Source organism: Haliaeetus leucocephalus, unplaced genomic scaffold (assembly GCF_000737465.1).
Source record: "Haliaeetus leucocephalus isolate CR32 unplaced genomic scaffold, Haliaeetus_leucocephalus-4.0 Scaffold240, whole genome shotgun sequence".
Lineage (NCBI taxonomy): Eukaryota > Metazoa > Chordata > Aves > Accipitriformes > Accipitridae > Haliaeetus > Haliaeetus leucocephalus.
In genome coordinates this window covers 8,041,462-8,068,833 of record NW_010972676.1, presented here as the reverse complement: position 1 = coordinate 8,068,833, position 27,372 = coordinate 8,041,462, and the positions used below count along the sequence as shown (strand labels likewise).

Here is a 27,372-nt window from a genome sequence, read left to right as displayed (position 1 = left end):
TAGGTCTAGCAAGGCTCCTCCCCTGGTAGGCTCACCTACCAGCTGTGTCGGGAAGTTATCTTCCACACACTCCAGGAACCTCCTAGACTGCTTGCTCTCTGCCATGTTGTACTTCCAGCAGACGTCCAGAAAGTTGAAGTCCCCCACGAGAACAAGGGCACTTGATTCTGAGACTACTGCCAGCCGCTTGTAGAACGTTTCATCTGTCTGTTCAACCTGGTTGGGTGGTCTGTAACAGACTCCCAGCATGATATCTGCCTTGTTGGCCTTCCCTCCCATCCTTATCCATAAACACTCAACTTTATCATCACAATCGTGAAGCTCTGTACAATCAAAACACTCCCTAACATAGAGAGCCACCCCACCACCTCTCCTTCCTTGCCTGTCCCTTCTGAAGAGCTTATAGCCATCCACTGCAGCACTCCAGTCATGGAAGTCATCCCACCATGTTTCTGTGATGGCGACTAAGTCATAGCTATATATATATAGCATATACATGATACAATTTCCAAGCCTTCTTTAAAGGGGAAATAGATTCTTTGAAAAAGTATAAGTTACTAAATAAATATATTCTTTGTATGGCATATCCACCTCCCTCTTCATAAAACTCCTAACATGTTATTTCAACTCTAAAAGGAAGCTTTTTATTTCAAACATAAATATTAAGAAAAGCTTTAGGAAATAGTAAGTAGTTACAACTATTTTTTATCACATACAAGCTCTAGATAAAATAGCATGTTTTAAGGAAGACTGCAACACTAAGGTGTATTAAGTAACTCCTTAGGGTAAGAATAGCTGCAACTATTTTTTCACACAGTTTGCAAGACTGCTGAAAAGCTTAAGCCTGGTCTCATATGATATAGCTGTTGTCATCAAAGCAGTCTTTTCAAGTGACATTTCACATGCCAATCCCCAAAACAATTGGTCATCATGAACAGAGACAAGTTTGTAAGGAAAAATTGCATAGCTTTACAACTGTATAAAAAAAGTAATGTTTTTTTCATCTGTGATGGATGAAGAAAACCTGTTGTCTAGGAATACCAGCAGTCAAAAAGCCAAGGAATTCTTTTGTGTAGCTTCAAGAACTTAAGAAAAAAGACAGTTTGGTAAAAACATCAGTCATCTTCCATATTTAAGGTGCATTAGGATGGAGACTACCAAAGATGACATTTTGATTCCTGTCTCACACTTTTTATGCATGTTCTAATTTTGAGCCTGAACTCACAGAAATCCTCTGTAGTTTTGCAACTAGTACTAAAAAACTGGAAAAATATAACAGCGAATCTGCATATTACAAATAAATCTGCAAATATTTTCATAACTCAGAATAACACTTTACAATTTACATCAACACCTGTCAATTTCATTGTCTCTCAAACCTACAAAGCCTTTGCCTTCTTATTTCCTCTTCTGAATGCTGCTCAGGTGGAAACCAAAAACCATAGGGTCACTGCTCATTATTATACACTGCTCCACCAAAATCTGCAAGATACAATGAAAAACAATTGTTATTTTGTTCTGTAATACGAGAAAAATGCACATATATCCTGTAATCCAAAGCATCACAACACAAGGAAACGGGGACTTGAATGTTTCCAATTCTGATGGTTTCAGGGCAACCACAACTTCCAGCAACTGCTCTTAAAGACACTGAAATAAATAAAAGAAAAACCAAAACCAACCAAAAAAAACCCAACCCAAAAAAACAAACCGCCAACCACTACCAAAAGAACACCCAAACATCTAACAAGTATTAACCTGGGAGTTCACATTTTTCACAATCCCTACTTTACACAGTAAACTCCAGATTGTTAAACTACTTAAACATCCTCAGTAGTTACTTCTGGCAAAATAAGCTTTTGTTTTTGCTTTTAGTATTGCAGTCCAACATGTGCTAACCCATACCAGATGCACATACAACTCCCATCCTTAGCTGGCACCAAGCAATTTCAGAAATAAACTACATGTGGCAGCTCCGCTACAGAGAACTGTAAGCAAATTAATCTGAGCAGAAATAGTACACCAAGACTGAGGATTGTCTTCCCTGGCACCCCAAGAGAAGACAAGAACAGGCTATTCCAGCAGCTCTTCAGAATTCACATTAAGTCACCAAGCAAAGAAACAATTAAGAGGTTGTGGTTACACACCACCTCAGCTGAAGGTCTCTGGGAAAAAAAAATGAGAGACTGCCTTCTAAGCATAGGTACAGTGTTAAGGATAAGCAAAATAGCTTTAAAGATAACACAACAGTCTCTGTAACATTCAGTATTTTTTTAAGCTTTCACCTCAGGATCTCATTTAAATTAGCAAAAGTGAATATGGAAAAACAAAAGTAAGTATTGTACTATCATGGTCATTTTCAAGATGAATTTCAAGTACAGCTGTATCCTGTATCAGAAATTGTTTATAACAAACACATTACGCCTGTTTACATGACATGAAGTCAGGCAGTCCAGCTTACGAAGACCCTCTGTTAGTTTCTTATCCAATTACAATTTCAGTTTGTAGAGTACTCACCAATAAATGCACAGTTTTGTGAAAATATTAGAACATGTTCATAATTTTCCTTTTTTGCTTGCCAAAAAGTCAAACTCTTTGAAAATACTTCCAGAGATAACTATAGCTGCTCAAACTCTGATAGGCAGCAATGTTAACATAAATGTTTATAAAATGAGATGCACTATTTAAAAGGATTTTTCAAATTTGTATTAACATGCAGGAAATTAATTTAATGTATATTTTAGTATTTTATCTTCAGCTTGTCCCTGTGTCTCAACTTGCTAGAGACAAATTTAACAAATATTTAATCTGTTACTCTGCCTCTGAAAACACTACGTCATTATTTGACAAATATTGTTCAAAATATTATAGAAAGCTAACATGTATTGGAAGTCAAAGAGCTTGGCACAGGTAACATTAACTGCAATGCTTCTCCATTTTATTCTTAAATCCAGGAGCAATCTCCTTGTCTAAAAAAACCCTAGTTAATATAATCTGCAGCATGGGCAGAACAGTTTCCATTAACAAAAAAATATGAAGCTGAACTAAATGTTCATTTACTACATTTATTTTCCCTCATTTTACTTTGTTTCTAATACAGGAAGGTTTGTTTGAAAAGAAAAGACACATAGTTGTTTTACTGTGTCCTATTGACCACAAGCTGAGAAAAAGCACTGGCTTACAGTATTTTGTAATCCAATGAATATTCATTTAGAAATTAAAAACCCCAACAGCTTCAAATTGGAAGGCATAAATCAAGGTGGTCAGTAGACATCAGATCCTTTCATAATAGTGCAGAAATATGTCTAGACAAAAAATTTAAAAGGCCTCAGAAAGCTGAATAAATCTTTTGAAGTCAGTATTTATGAATTGGAGACACATAGTGGAATACAAATGAATATATCAATATATTTATCTTATCATCTGTAAGTGAAGAAATTGTTAAATAACACTGAATTCATAACATTCTCAACGATGTTTATGTTGTCATGGCAAGAAAATTCATGAGAAAAATCACTGATTTTTTTTTTTAATGGTATGTAATATCTAGGGTGAATAAATGGAAAAGAAAATGGGCAAATAAAGGGCTTTTCATGTGTTGTTTATATAATAATATAACACCAATTAAAATGCCTAGTATTTTCCTTATATTTTGACTTTTGATGGGTATACTTTAAAGATAATTATTAAAAACAGCTGAAAGATAAATTTTGATATATGAAGAGTAATATAGTCAACACCCTGATTGTACAAATGGCTGCACCATACATGGTCAAAACTGCATTGTAATGCTGAAGTTTGATATATTTTTTTTTAATAATCATAATTGGGAAAACATTTGCATTTTTAAAATTATTTTTGTGTAGTGATATTGTCAAATATCAAGGTTTCTCATTGAAACATTTATTTTTCTATATAGCATCCTTGGTTAGTTTTTGTCTAAGAAATCAGACACCACTTATACAGTTGAGTACTGCCAGAGTCCCCATAAAATATGCTCAACACATATAAATGTGCTTTAATAATCACTAGAAATCAAGAGATGTTTAAAAAAAATATGCAAAATGCTTCTTTATATGTTGACCCAAAAATAAAAGACTGACAATGCATTTTGAAACGCTTTATGTTCAAGAAAATATATTACTTTATGTCAAACAAAATGGTGAGGAATGAAGTTGTCTGGATGTGAAGGTTTAAATACAAGTATTTATGTATGTATGTGTATTTTTAAATTATCCTTTCACTCAAAATAGTTCTCTGACACATTTTTTTTAATTATAATAGAAATATTAATGAAATAAAACCTGTATCTAACCAAAATATTTATAAGCCACAGGGTTCAGAAATAGCAATTAGGCCACTGCTAGTACTGAAACAACACCTGGACTTACATGCAAGAAATGAACACAATCTTTTCAACACACCAGCAAAAAACTTCAGGACTAATTGATTTTAAGACTATATTTAAAGTATTTTAAAAAAACTGCAGTAACACCAGATGATAAACAAAACCAAGGGATATAGTACAAAAAAGTTAGAATAAAATACTAACCCTTACATTGCATATTTGTAAATTAATTTTATTGTGAACTAGAACTGTGTTCTGTGAATATGGAAGACTTGAGACCCCCCACACCTTTCCCGTCACTTGAGGAGGGGTGAGGGGAGTGGGGGGGTGTTACTAAAGTTTACAGTTATAGGACTTTGGACCAAAACAAGAAAATCACTGTAATTGCAACTGGTTTAACTAAACCTGTATTAGTGTAATACAGATAAAGCTTTAATAAACTTAAACATTTTCAGCCACGTGTTAAATAAATATGCTTATCATGCCTAAAATACTTACTGTAGTCAGGCATTACAGTACATCACTCTGCAACCTATAGTCCCCCATAGGTATAATGTATAATGCATTAAGCATTGGTTCAAAGGTTACCCAGCATGTCAAAATCAGAAATTTGATTATTCACAGACACACAGTCTGAAATGAAGGTGACAGCACTGATTTTCCTCCCTTTTTAACATATTTTTTTCCCCACTATGAATGAGCAAGCATCTCAGCTGAGAAAAGTGAGAATGTTTTGCACTCAGCAGAGTCGCACACAGCTCATCAACTTGGACTGCCAGTGCTGACACTGAGCGCGTTTGCCCATTCTCCCTTCCTGGTTTTCCTTCAGCACCTGATCTACGTCAAGATTTACATGAGGAAGTGCTTGTATAGTAACCATGACAACAATTTTGGAAAGAAGGCTGTAAAATTATTTTTGCTGACACATGAGATGATTCTTACTAGTTAAAAAAATCCAACACAGATTTGCAGATTGTTACTCAAATTTGCACCCTTTTTCTTGGATACAGAAAAATAATAACAATTGAGCAGAAGCCTTCTCAAGTCAAAAGATATAATTAACCAGAGGAATCCCTCAAGAAATGAGAGAGTTTGTTATACTCTCTTGGTTCCAGTCAAAGTTCCAAGTTTTGGAATCAAATTACAGGCATGTTCAACACAGTCATTTTAAAAATGCAGCTGCCCGATCTGATAATGCAGAAAGAAAAATGTATTTCATATGAGACTATTAGCCACACCTTACTGGCTATTGGAGACTTTGCACTGAAAATTTTGCACCCAATATTGGTTCTTCTGATTCCTAAGAAAAACTTCTGGTTTATATCTTAAGTTCTATTAACTGCTTTAATTTTTATAATTAACAAATTGCAAACAAACAACTATCTCAATTCAGAAATTCTGACACAGCAGATACTCATTGCCTATAAAGATCTCATTGAATGATACTTCTGGTTTAGAATAAGAAAGTATATTCCAAATTCTATACAAACAGAGACAGCCCATAACAAACTCAACCAACAATAAATGCAAGGAGTTAGGACTTTCTTAGTGGATATAAGTCTTTCAAATGAAAGACTTAACTCTGCAATACACATGTATTTCAGTTCTGTTCTCATGCAATTCTGGGCGCTACTGAATTACAACAGCTGATAATGCCCAAAACTTCCTTAGAGACCTTATGATAGCAGAAGGAAACTTAATAAATGTTTCAATGTGCCCTACGGATTCATATTTGAGGTGAAGTAAACTCTGAACTTCTATTTCATCACTGAACTGATGCTGAATAGTTCAAGTTACTTCTAACAGGTCATTTGCAAGTAAAAGATTATTTCAAATTAAGTACTATCATACTGAGTACTTTTAGTGGACAATCAGGAGAGCAACAGATTATTATTCTTGTTCATTCTTCAATTAAATCACGTTTATTTTGTTAAAAAGAAAAATTGATGAAAACTTGAATATTCAAAAAATTTTGGCTTCTGTTGCTATATCCATTGCACAGTATATTGGAAAAAAATAAGGCATAACCACAGAAAAAAAGTCTTTAATTTTGTGTTTATTCTTCCATATGCTATGGATATTAAAAAAGCACAGGCAGCTATCACTACTGGACAAACAGCAGGAATTTCTACTGTGACCATTCACAGCATGCTTTATACCAAATCACCAACACGGTCAATCTCCAGAAGTGCCCTATCCACCAGAAACTAATTCTAGTCACAAAAAACAAATGTTAGAAACAGAAGAGAAGTCAGCAAAGAGGCATGAGTTCATCCGACCTAGGCTTAAGCCTTATCTTTTCCAGAGTTTCACATTTGAAGCATCATTTTGAAAGTTGTAATCATCTTGTAGTAAAAAGCAAAGAAGCTGGAGAGCATTACACACCAAATTGTTTTAAGCAATATGGAGAAAGATGCTTGAGGAGCAGTTTAATAGTCAAATAATAGAACTTATAACCCATGCAGATCCATAGGTTGTAGTAAAGGATGCCCAAGATGACAGCTGCAACTGGGCCACCGCTTCTCTCCTCCTTTAAGAAACAAAACCGAAGGAGAGAAGGCATATATTAGCTTGCAATATTAAATTTACGCTTTCAATCGTGCGCCTCAGACTCCATTATCAAGCAAGAAGGTGATTAAGTAGCGCGCCTTAGACCCTTGTGCCGCCCCTGGGCGGGCGGGCGGCGGGCGCCGGACGGGTGCCGCAGCCGGGCCCCAGGCCACAGCTCACGCACGTGGCAGATGGCACCGGAGCCACGCAGGCCGCCACGGAAACGAGGACGAACTCCAGCCAACAAAGTATTCCGCCTTGTAAGCGGAATTAGGGTTATTTTTAAACAGATGGGCTCTAGTGAAGCTGCTGCACTGAATATTATACAGTTGTTTATTGTCTGGCTGGTTTGAAACCCAGGGATTATTTGCCAGCATCTAGCAGTTTCTGTCACATCAGGTTTCATCAAAAGGAAAGCAAAGTGAAAGCCACTAGAATACATATATATACTTTTTTCTTTACTAAACCAGTCCTAAATTCAGAATTCAACTTGCTACTGTATACAGTGCTTTGCAGCAAAATGTGTCCTGACAAGACGAACTGCATAACTGACATCTCAACCCTGAAGCTGAACAGCTAACACAGCTATCTTCTATACAAGAATCCTTTACATTTTGCCTATCTTGTTATTAAGTAAAATTTGTCTAGTGTTTTTCTCATTTTATACATCTGCAATACAATGCTGTCACCCTTGGACATGCACAACACCCTCTTTGAGGCCTTTCACTGTAACGATGATGAGCTCAAGGCCCCCTGCCCCAGATCTTTTTCACACATTCTCAGCACTTCAAGTACTAAAATACAATCACGAGGTGCATAATCTAGAAGAGCAGATAGGAAGAGCTGAAGAAACTAACATCATTAGTGCCAACAATTCATCACTTAGAATATTTTGATGGAAATAGCAAGCCTTCAAATGTGAAGAAAAGCATCAGTTTTTCCAGTATCAGTCGATACTAGGAAAAAAAAATTTAAAACCAACAACAAAAACCCAAACCCAAAGACAACTCCTGTTTCCCAAAGAAAGCACACAGGTGAAAGGACATACCCAACATCATTGGAAATAGACGTTCTAGATACATCAGTGTAACATAATTCAGAACTGCTCTTCTGAATATGACATGTGAACCTCCAGCCAAACTCACTGCAAATGCAAGCAGACCACTCCACAAAGCAGCACACAGATTTCACAGAAACATCGGAGACTGATATGGCTGTGGCACAGCAAGCCTTGTTCAACAGCAAAGCAAAACTTATGCAGCCAGCTGGCAGTACAAACGAGCCATCCATTTAGTCTTCACCTATACACTGCCCTCTAATCCTCAAGAACAGATGTAAGGACAATTTGAAACATGCCATGCTCTCAGTGTAATAATAATACCTGTAGAATATGTGTGAAGTCTGCATTTTTTTGCTCCTCTGCATGAAATGTGGCATAAGGAAGAAAAATCAGCGGGTCATCTTAACAGCTGAGCCAAACAGACAAAATCTCCACAGGGGATTTTAGTTCTGTTTGTAGTACAAGCCACAGAAGTGTTACATCAAACATACTCACTTTGTTTTTCCTCCTCTCTGAAGTAATGGCCTTAGTTTTAGGTTAGATAATACAATTTGCAGGAGACCTTCTGTAAGCTTCAGGAAGAATTTATCAAGCTACCAAACTGTGAAAGTCTGACTGGCAGAAATAGGCAATTAGGTCCTTGATAAATACTGATGTTGCTAGATAAAAGAAGGTGAGTGTAGCAAATAAGTAGCGATGGTATTACAAAGCAGCTCGTCTGTATTTCTTTTTCATGCTAGCTTTAGTTGCGTTAAAGAAGAATCTAGAATATTTTGGCTGAATAGCTTACAACTTTCAGTATCGCTATCTGCCCTGGCACCAGTGAATGTGGTACCCATACAAAAAAAAAGCACACTATACAAACACTTACATACCCATACAAAAACCAAACACTTCTCATTTCCAAAAACCTCTTACTTTTGTAGAAGCTTTGCTGTAGAAGATAATCACAGACAAGCAATAAGCTCTTTTCAACACAGTGAGTACCATACAGCTAACCAAAATGTAGAGCGCTCTGATCTGGATGAAAAGACTGGTCTGTGCCCAGAGGAGAGCCCTTGACAGGTGCCTCAGATACTATCATTCCATGTCCAAGTGTACACAAAGATAATCCTAGCTTTGATTTTACCATCCTTTGACAGGTGTGAAAGAGAGGAAGTCTACCTTTAGCAGAACCAAGGTTCAGGTATTGTTGTAGTCCGTAGCAAAGTCATTGCAGGATTTCTCCTTTTTCTTGAAACAATGTTTTCTGCAGCCAACAAATCGCTCATTCAAACTGTTAGCTTGGGTCCTCACAGATGCAGGACTGTTAGAGTAATCTCATGTAGACATCTCCATTTTATACAGCTTAATTGCTTCATTACATCTTCTTTATTATCATGTCATTTGATTACATAACAGATTGCCAGGATCTGTACCTACTGTCATTGTCAAAAGAGTAAGAGAAATGCTGTATTCATTGGCCTAAGAGCTCACAGATCTGGCAAGCTCTTCCAATCCTTTTTCTAGGAACTTTCGAGTCTAAAGACAGCTTACACAGTCACCAAAGCCAGGCTGTCTGTTCAGCCCCTTCAAACCTTTCTTCTAGGAAATACAGACAGTATAGAGCATCTGTCTCTCTACCCTCAGGTAACCTTCCTGTGGCTCCCCAAAAGAAGGTTACTTTTCTCCTCCTGAAATGAAGAGAATGGGAATATGAAAAAATGTGTGGGAAGATGCCCACAAATGGAACCTCCAGTACAGACCTCCTCGATAAAAGTGCTACTGATGTCCTTTGGGGGTCCTAGAATGACATCCTTCAAGAAACAGATAAAGATTGTTAAAATAGGTGCAGAGGATTTACAGTTTATTTATCGATACTACTAAGCAATAGCAGTTTGAAAATACTTGATCAGATGTCGTATCAACTTCCAACACTTGCTTGGCTTTCATTTATACCAGTTTTATATAATGCATTTCTTCCATAAACAGTACAGCCCTGCTAACTATGTTATAATGCCAGGATGTAATTAAAATTCACAAACTGCTCTTGGGCATGCTATGGATTACATAAAATGTACTACATTGCAGTCTCTGTGCTGTAACACCTGATATACCTTGCTTTTTAATACAAAATACCAATGTTTAAGATGAGAGTTCTCTCAGCTTATAAACATCCAAACATATAATTTTTATGCATAATCAACCAGGTATTTTTGATGCATATGGAATTGGAAGAAGTAAACTGGAAGGCAGGGAGAAGCTAGAGTCAAATGCCTGGTGTTGCTATAGTTCTTTCATATCTTCCAGCCAATTAGTAGCCAAGTCTTAAAGTTAGTTTTACCAACTACCTTCTGATTTATTGAGTTGTACAGAGAATCCTAAGGAAAGCCAGTGCATATGCAACGTAATTTTTCCTCCTCCCATACTTTAGAAGGACTAGGAGGCTTCCAGAAAGAGCTGAAGCAAACAAAACGCTCACAGCAGCCTTTTCACTGTTTTGTTTTGCACTAGAAATCAGACAGGAACTACAATAGATTAAAAAACTACAAAATGGCAAATCTGCTTTTATTCCCTCATCTCCTTCCCTCTGGAAAATGCAGACATGCTATATGGTCTGACAGATTTGGCTTTTAGCACTTATCACTGTCCAATTTTTTCCCACTCAGCTCCAAGTAGACCACATTTAATAGCCTGTGCTATTGTTTTTAACACTGGCCTTTAAGTTTCTCTCAATGTATGAATTCTGTCATGCTCTGAAGCAAACTATTCTTCCTGGAACTGGTGCCAATATTCCTGATCTACAGACTTGAACATAACAAACTGGTGAAGAGAAGAAACAGAAGTCTAACTACTGTTGCTGTGCTTTGGAATGGCTGACAAACGAAAAATCAAACTAGCAGGAAATTAGGTGTGGCTAATTAAGTTAGAAGGAAAGTAATATACAATGAATCCAGATACAACTGGATTATTAGAAGAGCAAGTGAGATCGATCTTGAACACAGAGTCTCCTTCTCTTATTTTTAAAAGATATGATAAAATTGAGAAACCATTCCCTCCAAAAGGTCTGATAATTTTGTTTTGGTTAGCAGAAGATATGGTGCCATGGTTTAGGCCAAGCCGGCAACAAAGTACCACACAGCCACCCGCTCACTGCTCCCCCTCTGCCCCTGTGGGATGGGGAGGAGAAAATGTCTCAACCCAGGAGCCTTTTGTTACAAGAACAGGGAGGGATCACTCACCAATTATGTTTACAGGCAAAACAGACTCAACTTGGGGGGAAAAAAAAAAATCAATTTAGTTACCAATCAAATCAGAGTAGGATAATGAGAAATAAAAACTAAATCTTAAAACACCTACCCCCCCCCCCTTCTTCCCAGGCTTAACTTTACTCCCTAGTTCTCTACCTCCTCCCCCACCATGGCACAGGGGGACGGGGAATGGGGGTTGCAGTCACTTCATCACACATTGTCTCTGCCACTCCTTCCTCAAGGGAGGACTCCTCACACTCTTTCCCTGTTCCAGCCTGGGGTCCTGCCCACAGGAGACAGTCCTCCACGAACTTCTCCAACGTGGGTCCTTCCCACGGGCTGCAGTTCTTCACAAACTGCTCCAGCATGGGTCCCCTTCCACAGGGTGCAGTCCTTCAGGAACAGCCTGCTCCAGCATGGGCTTCCCACGGGGTCACAGCCTCCTTCGGGCACCCACCTGCTCCAGTGTGGGGTCCTCCCCAGGCTGCAGGAGGGTATCTGCTCCACCGTGGACCTCCATGGACTGCAGGGGGACAGCCTGCCTCACCATGGTCTTCCCCACGGGCTGCAGGGGAATCTCTGCTCCGGCGCCTGGACCATCTCCTCCCCTTCCTCCTTCACTGACCTTTGAGTCTGCAGGGCTGTTGCTCTCGCATATCCCATTCCTCTCTCCCCTGCAGGTTTTCCCTTTCCCTTCTTAAATACATTATTGCAGAGGCGCTACCACCATCACTGATGGGGCTGGCCTTGGCCGGCAGTGGGTCTGACTTGGAGCCAGGGAAGCTTCTAGGGGCTTCTTACAGGAGCCACCTCTGTATCCCCCTACTCCACTACCAAAACCCCACCACGCAAACCCCATACAGTAGGCTAAAACTTAATATGGGTATCTTAATCCCTTCATACATGAGGATTTTTAAATTTACCTTTGCTGTAGACATATCACCAAAATAACAAACACTTGTTAAAGTAACAAAAGTTCTTAAAAGCACATTGGTAACATTTTTAGAAGGCATCAGTCAATCACTGCCTCAGCCTAAGCCAAATGCTTATTGCACAGTCCAATCACATGTTTGCAACAAATTAACACTACAATGAAGAAGTAAGAGGATATAGACCAGTGCTGGACTTGATGCCCTTCAGAAAAGAACTAAGGGGGTTAGTTTTACAGCTACCTCCAGCTACCGTTTAGCTGGATACTGAAAATACTACAGAAGAGATAACATAAAATAATCTCACTGCATTTTCCAACCATCTAATAATTCTCCAGATGTTAATTCTCCTAAACAAGGCTAAACTTAATATTAAACTTAAAATGGTTGATACGTAAAATCAAATATATCTTTCATTCTGAAGTATTGAAAAGGATTTGCTAACCAACTCAAAAAAACCTTGACCTATATAGACATGCTACTTAACCTATCTTTAGGCTGACAGACAGACATCTATTCCTCTTCAGAGTATTAAGAAGAAATCTAAGAACAACTTCATTTACAAGAAGAATTTCAGGTAGGCTGTATAATTACCATAATATAGTAGAAGTCTTTTGTTCAGCTGCAAATAGCAAAGTATCCTTTTCCTTATTTCTTTAATTTATGTTCATCTATTTCAAGCATCTGCGATACATCCTTCACTGAAAAAACTAGAATTGGAATCCTCATGTTATTCCATACTCTTTTCTATGCAGTTTCTTCCCTTGGTTGGTTTGTTAGCACGTATTCACTAGTGTTTAGACATATTTTCCAATTCCATCCTCCAAATGATATTTAGGCATTCGTTACTTCATAAAATTACTTAAGTGACTATTTTGCTATTCACATGACCTGTATTTTATTGTCCTGGACTGTTTTTACAGTAAGTTACACATATCAAGTAAAGAACACTGTCAAAAATACAGTGAAGTAAAGCACTAAAAATGAGATCTAAGACAAAGAGTAGAGCAAGAAAAAAACAAACAGGATAAGGAGTTGCACAAAATAGAACTGAAAAGGCTAAAAGTTTCTCCTGGCAAAAAGAAGGAATAAATGCAAATGAAATTTCATCACCCCTACACAGTTGCTGAAAATTATGAAGTTACGCACAAGTTATGTCCTTACCAGTGTAAAACATGCCTATTCTTGGCAAATATTTTTGTGATGTTACAATACTTGGTTCAATGCTTCTAAATTGTAAAGCTCACAGGGAAGTTCTGGTCCTTTCTGGATCCTAAAAACAAGACCAGAAAAGAACCCAAACACAAAGCTCCCCTGCTCAATAGTTAAAAAAAAAGAATACTTACATTTCATTGATTAACATTGCATACTTTAATAAGAAGTCCCCTGTTTGATATGGCTAATGTGCATGATGACTCGGTGAAAAATGAGCATAAAGATAACTTAAGAGTCACACTAGGAGACTTACTAATTCTGAAACCTACCCCCTAGTCTTCTTTTTATAGCTTGACTAAACTGGTTTTAAAAAATACCTCAACTAAACCGGTTTTAAATAATTTAGCTGGTATATTCCTCATTCCCTCAGAGATTTTTCCACAGCTTAATGCAATTAGCTGCTAGGAAGATACCCTTGCACTGTTCTATGGTATTCTTCTTCCTTAGTCACTAAACCCTCTAAAAATTCTTTTCCAAGTTGTCAGGTCTTTCAAGTTTTTTAGCTAAACCTATATATAACTTGTAGTTCAAAGTGATTTGATTGTAAAATGAAGCATAATTTATTGCTAGAACCATAGAAACCAGAGCTACAAAGAACCCAAATGATCATCTAGTCCATCTTCATGCCCTACGCCACAGTCAGTTACCTTTGTCACATTCATGAGAAACCTCTGTTTAACCTTAAAACCCTTGCAGGATGGAGGGTTTTTGCCAATTGTTTGCCAATTTATTCCATTATTTATCATTATTAACATCTAACTTAAATTTCCACTGATGAAATAACACCTTTATTTGTTGTTTTATAAATTGTAATAGATTTACATTCCCTTCCTCTTTGCAGCTACTTTTCATGTATTTAAGACTTGTGTATTATCAGGTATCTTCTATAAACCAACTGCCCTCTGCCTCCTATCTCATACTACATGTTCTTTTCAGTTATGTTTTCTAGATCTCCACTTAATTCTTACTGCTTTCCCCCTCTGACTCTCCAGATGCTTCCCATCCTTTTTCCAAAGAAGTACTAAAAACTTGATGCAGTGCTACATGTAAGGTCTTATTAGTACTGAACAGCACAGAAGCACGTGTTTGCACATAACATCCCTATTCACAGATTGACAGTGAGGCAAATGTTATCTAACATGACATTGTTCATCTATGTTAGGTCATGGGTTATATCTACTAGCATGGAGAACTTCAAACAGAATTACTTCTATCTTTTTTTGAGACAGCCTTCCAATTTGCCAAGTTAACTCTTAATTCTCCTCCTGTGTTCCAGTGTTTCTGCAGCCTTCCTGAGCTGGTATCAGGTGATACTTCCAATTGCATTACATCATCCACATTGCAAACAAAAGTAGAACTGCACACAGGGCAGACCATTGCATATAACCATGCTTCAGCACATGCTTTTCTAATTAATTTTACACCCACCTAACAGTATAATCAAAGCCATATTTCCATCGCTTATTTTTAGAATACTGCACAAGATAGTAGCAAAGGCCACACTGGTTGCACACACAGCCCAACTCACATAGTTTCTCCCTTATATACACAATCCATATCCCTTTATTCAGACTAGTTTGCTACGACTAACTGCCATAGCAAATCCATGCAGCCCTGTTACTTACCTACCTGTAACTTTTCCAGGCTTTTATAGTGCATTTTTCTGGAAATTTAAGCTGCCTGGCTTATATAAAACCTTGCCTCCTTCCCTCATCCTAGATGAACACCATGTTTACCCCTTTCTGGTCTACTGCAACCTCTTAGAATATCTTCAGTTGGACAGGACCCATAAGGATCATCGAGTCCAACTCCCTGCTCCTCACAGGACTTCCTAAAACTAAACCATATGAGTAAAAGCATCGTCCAGACATTCCCTGAACTCTGACAGGCTTGGTGTCGTGACCATTTCCCTGGGGAGCCTGTTCCAGTGACCGACCACCCTCTCAGCGAAGAGCCTTTTCCTAATGTCCAATCTGAGCTTCCCCTGATGCAGCTTCATTCCATTTCCTCATGTCCTATCATGGGTCACCAGAAAGAGGAGATCAGCACCTCTCCTGCCCGCCCCCCCCCCGCTGCCCTCCGTGAGGAGGTTATAGGCTGCAATGAGGTCATCCTTCAGTCATCTTCTTCTCCAAGCTGAACAAAGCAAGTGACCTCAGCTGCTCCTTTTAAGTCTTGCCCTTGAGGCCTTTCACCATCTTGGTCACCCTCCTCTGGACACACTCTAATAGTGTGATGTCCTTCTTGTATTGAGGCACCCAAAACTGCACACAGTACTCGAAGTGGGGCCACACCAGTGCAGTGTAGAGTGGGACAATCACCTCCCTTGATGGGCTAGCTATGCTGTGCTTGATGCACCCCAGGATATGGTTGACCCTTTTGGCTGCCAGGGCACACTTGTTGACTCATATTCAACTTGCCATCAACCCGAACTCCCAGATCTCTTTCCATGGGGCTGCTCTCCAGCCTCTCATCCCCAGTTTGTACGTATAACCAGGATTACCCCATCCCAGGTGGAGAATCCCACACTTGCTCTTGTTAAATTTCTTATGGTTGCTGAATGCCCTGCTCTCTAGTCTATTCAGATCTCTTTGTAAGACCTCGCCTATTCTGCCATTATCTGAGATACCTGAGCATCATCCCAACAAAATAAACAGAACTTATTATGAACAAAGACATTAAATTTGTGTAAGTCTATTTCCTCCCAACTTTTATCCCTCTGAAGTATATACTGCATTGTGAAGTTATGTCAATTTTCCACTTTGACCCCTCCTCACCTTTCAATGTTATGTATTCATTTGTATTTTTCTTTGACTATTCCCTTTGTTTTTTCTTGATCAAGTTTCTCAAGACAACTAAACTGCTATTTCTTGAGGTTTGGTGTTAGAAGGACCATTAAGAAATGACAATTTTTAAACCCAGAACTTAAATATCATTTCCTCTTTACAGAGCCTATCTGAAATTATTAATACTTGGTAAGATCTGTATTTATAATCTATTAAAGAAACCTTGAACTAAAATACAAAGAATTAAGCAATAAGTGCTTACTGCCACAGGTAAGCCAGACAGCTATGGAGACCACTTGCTCAGATCCTAAGATCAGAATCTGACAACAGCTTCTGCTTTAACATATCAAAAATTTCCTGTTGACTTCACGCTGTTAAAAAATTTTACATTGCAGTTTATTCAGTTATTAATTTGTTCATCCAAAGAAATAAAGCGGAAAATGAAAAGGAAATCTTTATATTCATCTTCAAATAACTGAAAACGGTAAAAGTGCTACCTAATGAGTCTTAGTAGCTCCAAAAATCCTGAACACCATCAGGATCAGAAATAATTTTGGCAAATTATTTAATTACAAACAGTAATTCCTTTAATAAAATAAGGCAAATGGGCTTCATTTTTCCATTTAAAACTGTTGTTAAAGGTATCCTGAAACCTAACTGGATATCTATTTTTTCAGCTAAATTCTAATGTCCGTCCAAACATTGCTTCACATGAAGTTGATTTAAAAAGTACTAAATAAAAGCATTATTCATCCTTTATAGTATCATCAGTCATAGCAATGTGTTAAAAAAACTGACTAAATGAATGTTTAAGCTATATAATTACTTGAATGAATAAAGACAAAAAGTACCAAGTGATGCTGATCCGAATAACCATTTTTCACTCTTTGAAAAAAGGGACTCAGAGCTAGATTTAAATTATTTCAGGTTCATCAAACCTAGGTGCTAGCCACACCATTTCATGTACTACAGGATATAAATGGTACTACATATCCTCTGCCAAGTCACTGAAAGACTTAAGTGCAGACATTCACTACCATCTCGCAATGCTCTGTGATCCATATCTAAAATACCTAACTGAGGCTATGATGTCTAATGACTCCTTTGCAGAAAGGATCATATCTGTCTGTACTTAAGCTTGCTAAATGTAACTAATTGCATTAGCAAAACTCCTTGAGCTAATGAAACTAAGACTTTTTGATCAGAGCTGGCTCATGTCCAACCAGCTTTCAGGGCAAGCTGAGATTGCTTACATAGGTCTATGAGATTGCAGTCACATTAGATTGAATATGAAAGACAAAACTGTACCGTATATTCCTTTCAAGCATAATCCTAAAACCTACTGCTGCAGAGCAGACTGACAACAGCAGGGAAGCTATGTAATGCTCAGAATAATTACAGATTTATTTTTAAATGCAAGCTAGAGACTCCAGATAGAAAACAAAAAGTAGAGCAGAGAAAACCAGAACAGAGTTGGCCTTAGGACCACAAGGATGCAGCCATGATGTTGGCCAACAAAACATAATATGGAGATACATAGGTTTCTTCAAACTACTAGAAATGACTAATTTATTCAGTCAGACATCAGAAAAAGGTTCAGAACATCACTTTTAAGATAGTCCCAATGAACAAAATGTAAACTATACCCAGTCCATAGAATTAATCCAATGATACAACAACAAGAGTTAAAATAGTAAATCATGGGTAAATCTAAGATTAGGCATATTCACTGACCTTAGTTTACCACTAAAAACATCCCCTAAATTTGTTAACATCCATAAGAATCCTAATATATATAAAATCGCATTTGGAAAAAAAAACATTTTTTCTTTAGTGCATTCCTGCTTGCCTAACAAAGACACATAACAACAATGAAACTCCAAACAATATCCATTTCCCAATGCCAAGACTAAGAAACCCAGATGGATGGATGGAGACACCAATGCAGACTGGAGCCACTCCACAGCAACCACCACTTTCTCCAAAGTGGAAAAGAGTACTTTTATGTAGCCTACACCCAGCTTCTTCTAATTATGCCCACAGTTGTTAAGCAAAACTGCCTGTTCCCCAGCAAGGTGACTCTGCCAAACCCACTGTGAAAGGAACAACATTTGTTCCTTTAACAAAAAGTTCAAGTTACTGAGGAAAAAAGAAAAAAAAAACCCACCAAAATCCAGAGACCACTGAAGGCAGTGAAAAGACTCCCATTCATATCACTGAGTCTTGGATCAGAACACCAAGAACAGCCTCTACCTCCATAGGCAAACCGTGCTTTTATAATAGATGTGGTGTGAATGTAAGAAAACCACCTCTAGCTGCAGTCAAAGATTCAACTATTTCTTTATTAAAGTGTTTTCTTCCTATTTCAGTTGTCTTTGGCAGTTGAAACTTTTGCAAGAAGGAAACCATCCAAAAGAAAGCTGCATTTGCATATTTAGGAAGTCACAGGGGAAAAAAAAAAATCAGCATTCTGGACACATTTTAACATGAAAATCTGAATTAATACTTTGTGTCAGTACTATATACTTTTTAATGCAAACAAAATTAATAATTATTTAAATTCTTATCTCAAAATCTTTTGTAGCAATAAACCTAAGAACAACTACGTCACTGTCAACTTGTTGCCTAAAGACCAAAGAAATTTAACCCTTCAGGCGGTGTTTCCAAAAATACCAGATACAGTACCAAGCATTTGATGGAAGAAATGAAAGATGTGCTACATTGCAAAAGAGAGACATCATATCCAGAACGTTAAATACTGAATATAGTAATCTCAGCACAGTGCTATAATCCAGGGCAAATTAGAAAGAAGCAAACAATACCAGGACAAAACACAGAGCAAAACAGCCATGAAAGGCAAGCTGTATTAGGGTGTCAAACTGAATCCAAAGTTACGTTCTAAACTATTCTCAGTGTACTAGTGTCACAATGTTTCAGTATTTTCTTTTTTCATAATTTTTCCCTGCAAACACAGTATCACTCACATGGAATGAAGCCCTGCTTTTAAATTAATAGTGCCTGTCTTTTTATGCCTATAACATATAACTCTGGAATGCTGCATCCAAGGAAGCCCAAAACCTTAGGCAATATTGTATGCAACAATGGACAGAACTTTTTCAGGGAAGGCAGATGAGAGAAATGGGGAACACAGTCTCCTTCATTTACATAACCAACTTTTATGTAAATGTATTTTGGATCAAAAAACAGTTTCTGTCAATGATATTTTAACAGAACGCATCTCAGCTCTTCCAATTTACTAATAAACTGTTGAACTACTTTTCTTCCGTATGTAGAAGTGTTTCCAAGGCAGGAGGAAAAGGATCACATCGAACTCCTGAATAATCAGCAGGAAGGAAAGTAGAAAAGGCAGAAAAACAAACTACTAAAGACCATACTAGCAGTTTGCACATTTTCTAATGCTGATTTGTCCATCAAAAGCATTCTCTTAGTACATTTTCCTCCAGATATCTGAAGGAATGTTCTCCACACACTACTGCTGAAAGCAAATTGTGCCTCTCCTAGAAGAATGCCATATTGTCTGTATGGATTCAATAATAAATAATAATGAAGATAGGAGAAATTAAGAAAAATGTATAGCACTGAGGACAAGAGGAAGAGACAGTGGAAATAAAGGAGAAACTAATTTCCCCAGTTACACTAATTCTATAGAAGTCTTCATAGAATTTAAGATCTTGAATACACTATCAACATCAAACAAAACCTTATTAAGTACCCGTGTTTCTTCTTGAACCAAGCACAGTTGGTCCTAAACTATTTATTACCTGCGCTTTAGTGCTTTAGTATCTGAACCAAGTTAGCATTGCTTTAAAAAATAAATTAAAAAAATAAACAAAACCCAACCCTTACCAAAATCCTCAATTTAAGACCTGAGTGCATTCTTTTTAAGCACAGAGACTAAAGGAGACAAGTCTAAACCCAGTATTTCCAAAATACTTATGCACTATTTAAAGATACATAGCAGCATCTTGAAAGGTCAAGTGTGTACAAAGCTTAAACCAACTATTACACATACTGTAGCATTTCAGAAGGAATTAGCTAGACCACATTTTTGATTTAAGATCACTAATCTACACAAAAAAAATTACAGCTTATTGTCATATAAGTACAGGAAACCTGGATTTGAAGGAGTTGCCGTTTCTAGTTGTCCATCCCATCTAACTTCCCCTACTGCACTGCTAGTGAAGCAGAAACAGTGGAACTATGAACAAAGATGCTTCTGAGCTCTCAATTTTCAGTCCAGTACTTTTCACCCAGTCCAGTATTTTTTAGTGAAAGTTAAATGAACACCAGTTTAGATAACAAAGGGCAGTAACTGCTTCAGTTGTCCGAAGCCAACCTGTTTGCCTGTGTAAATGGAGGCATTCCAAAAGAATGATTTCACTGCTTTACAGAACTATTCTTTATTTCATGGGTGCTAATTGGTTTTGGTTCTATTTTGAAAGATAAACCCATGGTGAAAGGCTTAGTGGTGCTTTGTCTCACCTATCTGGTGAACATTTACCACCATTATCAAGAAAATCAGGACTTTTTTTGGTTCTAATCTTCAGTAAACCTGTTTTATCCTACATCAACCACTACTTTTATGAAGAGACAGACAGAAGAATATTGCTATACATTCATTAAACATTTGTAATAGAATTCTGGCTATGCTGCTTGTTGTAAGCCATCTGCCACTTACACTGAGCATATACCAAAACTTTGTGTGGAAATAATAAAAATGTACTGATTTAATTTCCTGGAAATTTGCCTGAAGAAAGTGCTGGTGATCAGGATCATAGAGCACAGTTGCAGTTTTAGAAAGATATTTAGAACAAAAGCCCTACTCAAGGGCAAAAGCTTTTTTCAAAAAGTGTTGTTGGGCATCTGAGACCATACATAGTCTGAATTTAAAAAGAAAAAAAAAAGTTGGACTTCAAGAATCCGATGCAAGTCCTAGCATATGACTTTATGAAATGTATTTTAATCTGATAACATGCACTGCACATTGGAGTATATAATCTATTTTAAGACATTTTTACAGAAAACCATCATAGTCAAATGCAATGACTGGCATTCCTACAATTGCAGAAGGGAAAGATAGCACTGACTGGAAAAAAATTTTAATTATACAGCATTTCTCTATAGTCTTATCAAATCAGTTTCATTCTTATTACAATCTTCCATGGATTTGGCAGATTTCATAGACTACTAATATGAAGTCCGGTCTCAGTAGGAGAAAACAGAAATGGGAACCCTTAAAGATTCACAGAACAGGTAAGCCAGATGCCTAGGTATTTCCTAACTACACCACAAATGTATCTAGGACTAGCCCATACTTGGCCACCTAAAAACTTTGAGTGGATGGGGGTTTTTTTGTTTTGTTTTAAATTAGAACTAAAGAAATGCATATATAGATAGTTTCATTATAAAATATAAGAGGAATATCTATATATGTATACTTATAGGTACTTCTCTTCAATTACAAACTATAAAGACTATCACCTACGTGTTTAAAAAAACCTACGTCTTAAAAAAAAAAAAGAGGAAAATTCCTTTGTACAGAGACACGAGCTTCCAAGGGATTCTTAACATTATTGAGATTGAAAGACAGACACTTACAAGTTCAACTCACAAAAAATCCCAACACCCACCACAACAAAAATGCAAACCCACATCCCACACTAATCAAGATATTTCTTCTGAGCAGAATAGCAAGTAAACAATAGATAAGAGATATGGTATACTGGGGTTACATTAAGGATGGCTGTTAATACTACCATTAAACAAAAATGGCAGCCACGTATTAACTTCATAGTACAACCATACAGTTTAATTATCAAAGGCTATGATTTTTGAAACCCAAAATCATTTTCCTGACTTAAACAGAGGAAGAATTATTGCAATTTGTAACCAATATAGAATTATGAGAATACGAATGAAAATTAAAAAGAAAAAAAACACACTTTGGAGAAAAAAATAATGCTGTTTAAACCAATTCTTGTTTGAGGCAACAACATATCTAAAACTGGGAATGGAAAGAATATAACAGTTCCTTTTAGTAAATGGACCTAAATCATTATGACAGTTTGATAGTCTCAAAACTGATGCCTACATAAATCTTATAAACAAGTCTAGCAATTTCTTTTGTTGCATTAGATACTGATTATTATTATTATTTAAGAAGTTTTCAGGATATAGGATAAAAACAGAATTGCAGTTCAGGAATACCTGAATACGGAATAAGGGGAAATGCAGTACATTCATGATGGGTTTAGATAACCTATGTATGGTATTATAGAAGGGTAACCAGTGAGCTTAAATTCAATGCATGTCTTAATAGAAATTAGTTTTCAGTTGTAGACAACAACTGATACCAGGAAATTCTGTACTATGCCACTGAGTCTTTTAATAGCTTAGCAGGTTACTAACACAGTAATTTCTAAGAATGGATCAACATTCCAAATCCATAATGGTACATTTTGTGGCCTAAAACCCCTTAATAAATGCGTTTGCCCAACTAAGGGGGGGGGTGGGAATCAATCAAAATTACTGCAATACTTTTTGTCCAAGCTGCAGAGCAACTGTGATGGTTTAAATGTCATAGGTGAGGAGAAAAAAAAAGATTACTAAGGAAAGAAAGCCCTAAATTTTGACTGTGATAACTGTTTTTACATCCATTTAGCTATCTATTTCAAATTATTTTATGTAATTTTTAGTCATGTTAAGTACCTGTTTCATCACTCATGTAATTACAAGCAACTGTGAACATCATGCTTTAGGGAAAAATGTATCATATTCAAAGGAAAGTGCTCATTCAAGCTAATTATTTTTCAAACTAACTGACAGGGAAGAATATCCTAATTGCTCATAAGCACAGTAAATTTCATCTCATCCTTTGTGTCACTGAAACAGGTATGATCAATTATATGCTCTATATTACTTTCTCTGCAAAATAAGGCATCTGCCTATAGGCAAGCTTAACCTTTAAGCAGCTTATTTAAGGAAATATTTTAAGACTTCAGCTCTAAAGTCTTGCTTGTCCAAACTAAAGCGCTCCAGCAAGTAGGAGAAAGAGGTGCAAAATTAAACCACTCATGTGAAACCACTGAAAACAACATGTATAGATATTTGATCACACCAAACTATATTGGAAGCAATATACAATGATACGTTTTCCCACTTATCTGTGAGGCTTAAAAACTATAACTAGCACTGAAAACAGACACTACCATAGTGTTAAGAAATGCTGCTGTCTCAAATTGAAGTTAAAAATGTGACTTGGTATGCCACACTAATCTACCAGTGAGATAGAATTTAAATAGCATCTCTAAGTATATCTCATGTTTCAAAGGGCATTCTCCAAGCAAGAATATATTCCCTTGTAGCTGAAAACTTATCTTTGTCCAAAAACAACAAGCAGACAAAAAATACATACTTACCTATAGTGATGTAAATTATTTAAGGCTACAAATGAAAGCTGCAGGCATTCCACACTGATACATGAAAGCCTTTAATGTATACACTGCCTAGTTGTGTACATTGCCATAATTTTGTCATTGTTATTTGCATTCTGTTTCCTTGATAGTTTCAAAAGAAACTCATTTATGCAGATAAAATTTCAAAACACTTAATATTAGAAGCTTGGAAGGATTTCTTTCTCAAACTCAATGTTAAAAATGATGTAAAACGTCATGTAAAAATGACAGTAAAATAAAAAGTATCCCTTACAATAAAGCTCATTTTAGATCCATTCCTTCCCAAAATTACATAGGGCAACATATTGATACGACTTATTTAATTTTTAAGAATTCCTAAGACAGCATGAACAGTAACTAATTCATTGTCTTCTGCTGACAAACCAGATGGACTAAATGCTATTTTATTGATTTATTTGAAAGCTAAGATTCTCACTATTTTCTAAGGTTTTCACTACAGTTTGATTGAGATGGGAGCACTCAGATTGCAGTAATTTCTAGAACAAATATATTACAGGAATAAACTTGCTGTATAATTTTTAAGTTTCTAGCTTCACAGTGTTGAGGTACAGTTAGACAGAACTATGCTTAAAGAACAAAAGTGAAAAATGAAAATAACTAGAAAAAAAAATCACTTAAAACCACCCTAATTTCCCTAAAAGTCTGCACTTCTGCCTCCCACGTGACCCTCGCAATAGATGCGAACTTAATAAAGCAAAAAGCTGCGTTTGCTTTAGAAAATATGTTAATGAATTTCTCAAACTGGAAAAGCCTTTTCCTATCACAATCTTGCCTCATCTGCTGCCTTTTTAAAACCATCTTCCAGATAACACATGTTCTTCGTAATAAAAAATAGGATCACAGAAGGTGTGCAAGTAAAAGTGATGATGATTTGTCAAGACATTCATTTTCATATTTTGCCTGGTATTTCTCTGACAGCCATAACAGTGGTGTAAATTAATTTTCTGAGCGGAGATTTATGAATGGCGCTCTGCATTTTAAGGGTTGCAGTTATAAGTAGAGGCTTCTGTATCTTTTTCCTAATGAATGCTTCCTTACACCCAGGGAGATAGAATACCAAGATTATGAAAAAGGAAAATGACGATGAGATATTCAGTCAGGTTATTATTTTTGCTAAGATTAAATGTTACAGCTTCACCAAATTTAAAAGAAATCTTTCAGATTTCTTAAGAAGCACCAAAGCCTTTTGCTGAATTCCCAAAAGAGTCCATACTGACATGCAACGGATTAAAGAGGAAGTAATGTTTGCTATGAAAAACTGTCTAAATACCAGACAACATATATTGTATTCATATGTCCTTTATTTTATCGCTTCTATGTAAAATTTACATCACACAGGTATGCAAAATTTTATATGTGATGCTCTAATAATGTGCTGTCAGTCCTATTAAACAGATTTTCCCTCAAGTCTTTAAGTTTTCAGAAACTGAGAAATGGACTCTACAAAGTATTATTTCCCTCTTGATTTCACTTGCATTAGAAAAAGATAAAATATATCCTAATGAATGTATTTTATACCAATTTAACTAATACATTTCAGTTAAAAAACCCACCATTTTTATTTCTAAACATTTCTATCTATTTCTATATATTTAGGTCTTTTAGCTAGCTAGAATATAAGCTTCCTTTAAGGTAGAAAAGGATAGCATGAAGAGTAAGAAATCAGTACATTGCTTGTCAATTAAATTTGTATAAAAAGCAGAAACATACAGTTGACAATATCAATTCTTCTATTATACCACTTCATACTACTTTTTAGAATATTGTAAGATTTTTTTGACACAGTAACTTAGTTTACTTAAGGGGTTTTTGTTATAAACCCATTTCTTTTACTATAGTAGTAGCAAGGTAATCAAACAGTAAGCAATTACGAATAATGCAATTGCACTAAGAGAATGATACCGCACTCTCACACTACATTCTCTGAAAATTCTACCAAGAAACTTTCATCTGTTTCGGAAGATATGTCCAAAATACTGAAAATAAATAGTGAGCAATACATCTTTCCCCCCACTCCCTTCTCAGTATGAATCACAACTTAAAATATAAAATGCAATAAAATTCCTACCTCTTTCATTAAGACTGTTTAGCACTGCCCTTTCAAGCTGTTCTTCTTCAGTAAGCCCACCTGTATAATCATAATAACTCCTTGGCATTCTGTATTGATAACCTGGATAGCCATAATACTCTGTAAAATGAATACAAAATAAAATAAACTGCTGCTACTCAGTAGGAGAATATGAATTAGATATTATCTTTACGCTTTCTTCCACAAATTATTTTAATTTGGGAAAGAAGAAAATTATTAGGATTCAATTACTTATACAATATATACCATGAATCAATTTCTAATTCACAAACCCAGAGTACAGTAACAGGAGAGAGAAAAACAACAGAAATAAGATGGATCAAACATCTGGGTTTTTTTATAATTGTTATAAGTGTCACAGAATTGCCATTATTAAGAAGTTTCACATAGAAATTGAAAGACAGTTTTCATCAGCTCCTTTTAACATTTAATTGCTAATACTTGGACACCTTATTAATATCACTAGAACAGCAACAACAAAACAGGTATGTTTCAGGCTTTTTCCCACCTGTGTTTCCCTTCCCCTCAATGTCCATAAACAATACATGCCAATGTCATAAATTCAAGTAATGTTTGGACCTAGAAAACACATGGGAAAAGATTCCTGCAATTTTTTTGCAGTAATATATACAGCTAATATTGTCCTATTGCACAGCTACATCTGCCCACGAAAGAAACCACCACACCATAGATCTCATCTAATGTCACAATCACTGTATGTTGACTGCACTACTGACACTAAGAATTTCTGACCATTTGCAAAGTTTGTCAAAATGAAGCACAAACCATCATCCACCCAAACACATGGGATTTAAAAGAAAAAAATTACTTGGCTAGAAAATTGAGCGAGACTCTCTTCCTTTTAACACAATCTGATCCTGCCTGAGCACAGAAAATCTAAACTGAGGAAAAACTAAGGAGAAAAGTGCCATTTTTCTATTCTATTTTCCCATCTTCAAAATACAAAGCTTTAGGTGATATTTTAATTTCTCTTCCAGACAGCTGACAGGGGATTTTGAAGAACCAAAGTACAGAAGCATTGCCAGTTTCTTCCAACTGATAGAAAATGTACACAAGTTTTTCAAAATGAAATAATTAGAAATATTTTTGTATGAAACAATACAGCATGCCATTTCCTTTTATCTTCAGATTATTAGCATCAATGACAGTCTTATGTTATCTCATTAGTTATATGGATTTCATGTGTAACCTTCTTGTGGAGCTTCTGTGATTAGTTACAAGCACAGACTATGTAGTGGACATATAAATAATTTCTTTTAAAAAATGACTGCATTAAAAAAAAATCCCAAGCTCTAGAATGTTAAGACAAATAAAAATAGCAATACCCGTTCTTAAAGTTATACAAGAAAAGCAGGAAAAATTGAACAGAGTGACAGCACACTATTCTGTACAGGAGTATATATATTCATTCCTCTGTGTGTATTATGCAGATATACCTACATATATTTTATACACACATGTCTGTGCACATGGATATATGTATACATATATACATTATATACACACACATAGAGGAAAAAGTGTAATTCTGTCCATTTGAAATTTTTCCCTTTTGGAACATAAAACTGACACTGGGAAAATTTTCATACATCTGCAGTGAACACTTTGTATTACCTTCCAGTAACCTGAAATTCTGCCATTTCTCAAA

The 27,372-nt window shown here is 36.3% G+C and overlaps 1 protein-coding gene across 1 annotated transcript in view; it reads right to left on the bottom strand.

Annotated features, from left to right (window-relative positions):
• Positions 1-422: 422 nt before the first annotated feature.
• The window catches only part of RHBDD1 (rhomboid domain containing 1), a 54,959-nt gene continuing 28,009 nt past the window's right edge, over positions 423-27,372 (bottom strand). The window contains exons 6-7 of the mRNA XM_010568292.1: positions 25,683-25,802; positions 423-1,482 (exon numbers count right to left, since the gene is read on the bottom strand). Of these exons, the coding sequence (XP_010566594.1) occupies positions 1,448-1,482; positions 25,683-25,802 (155 nt within the window). The 3' untranslated portion in view covers positions 423-1,447. The remainder of the gene's footprint in view (positions 1,483-25,682; positions 25,803-27,372) is intronic.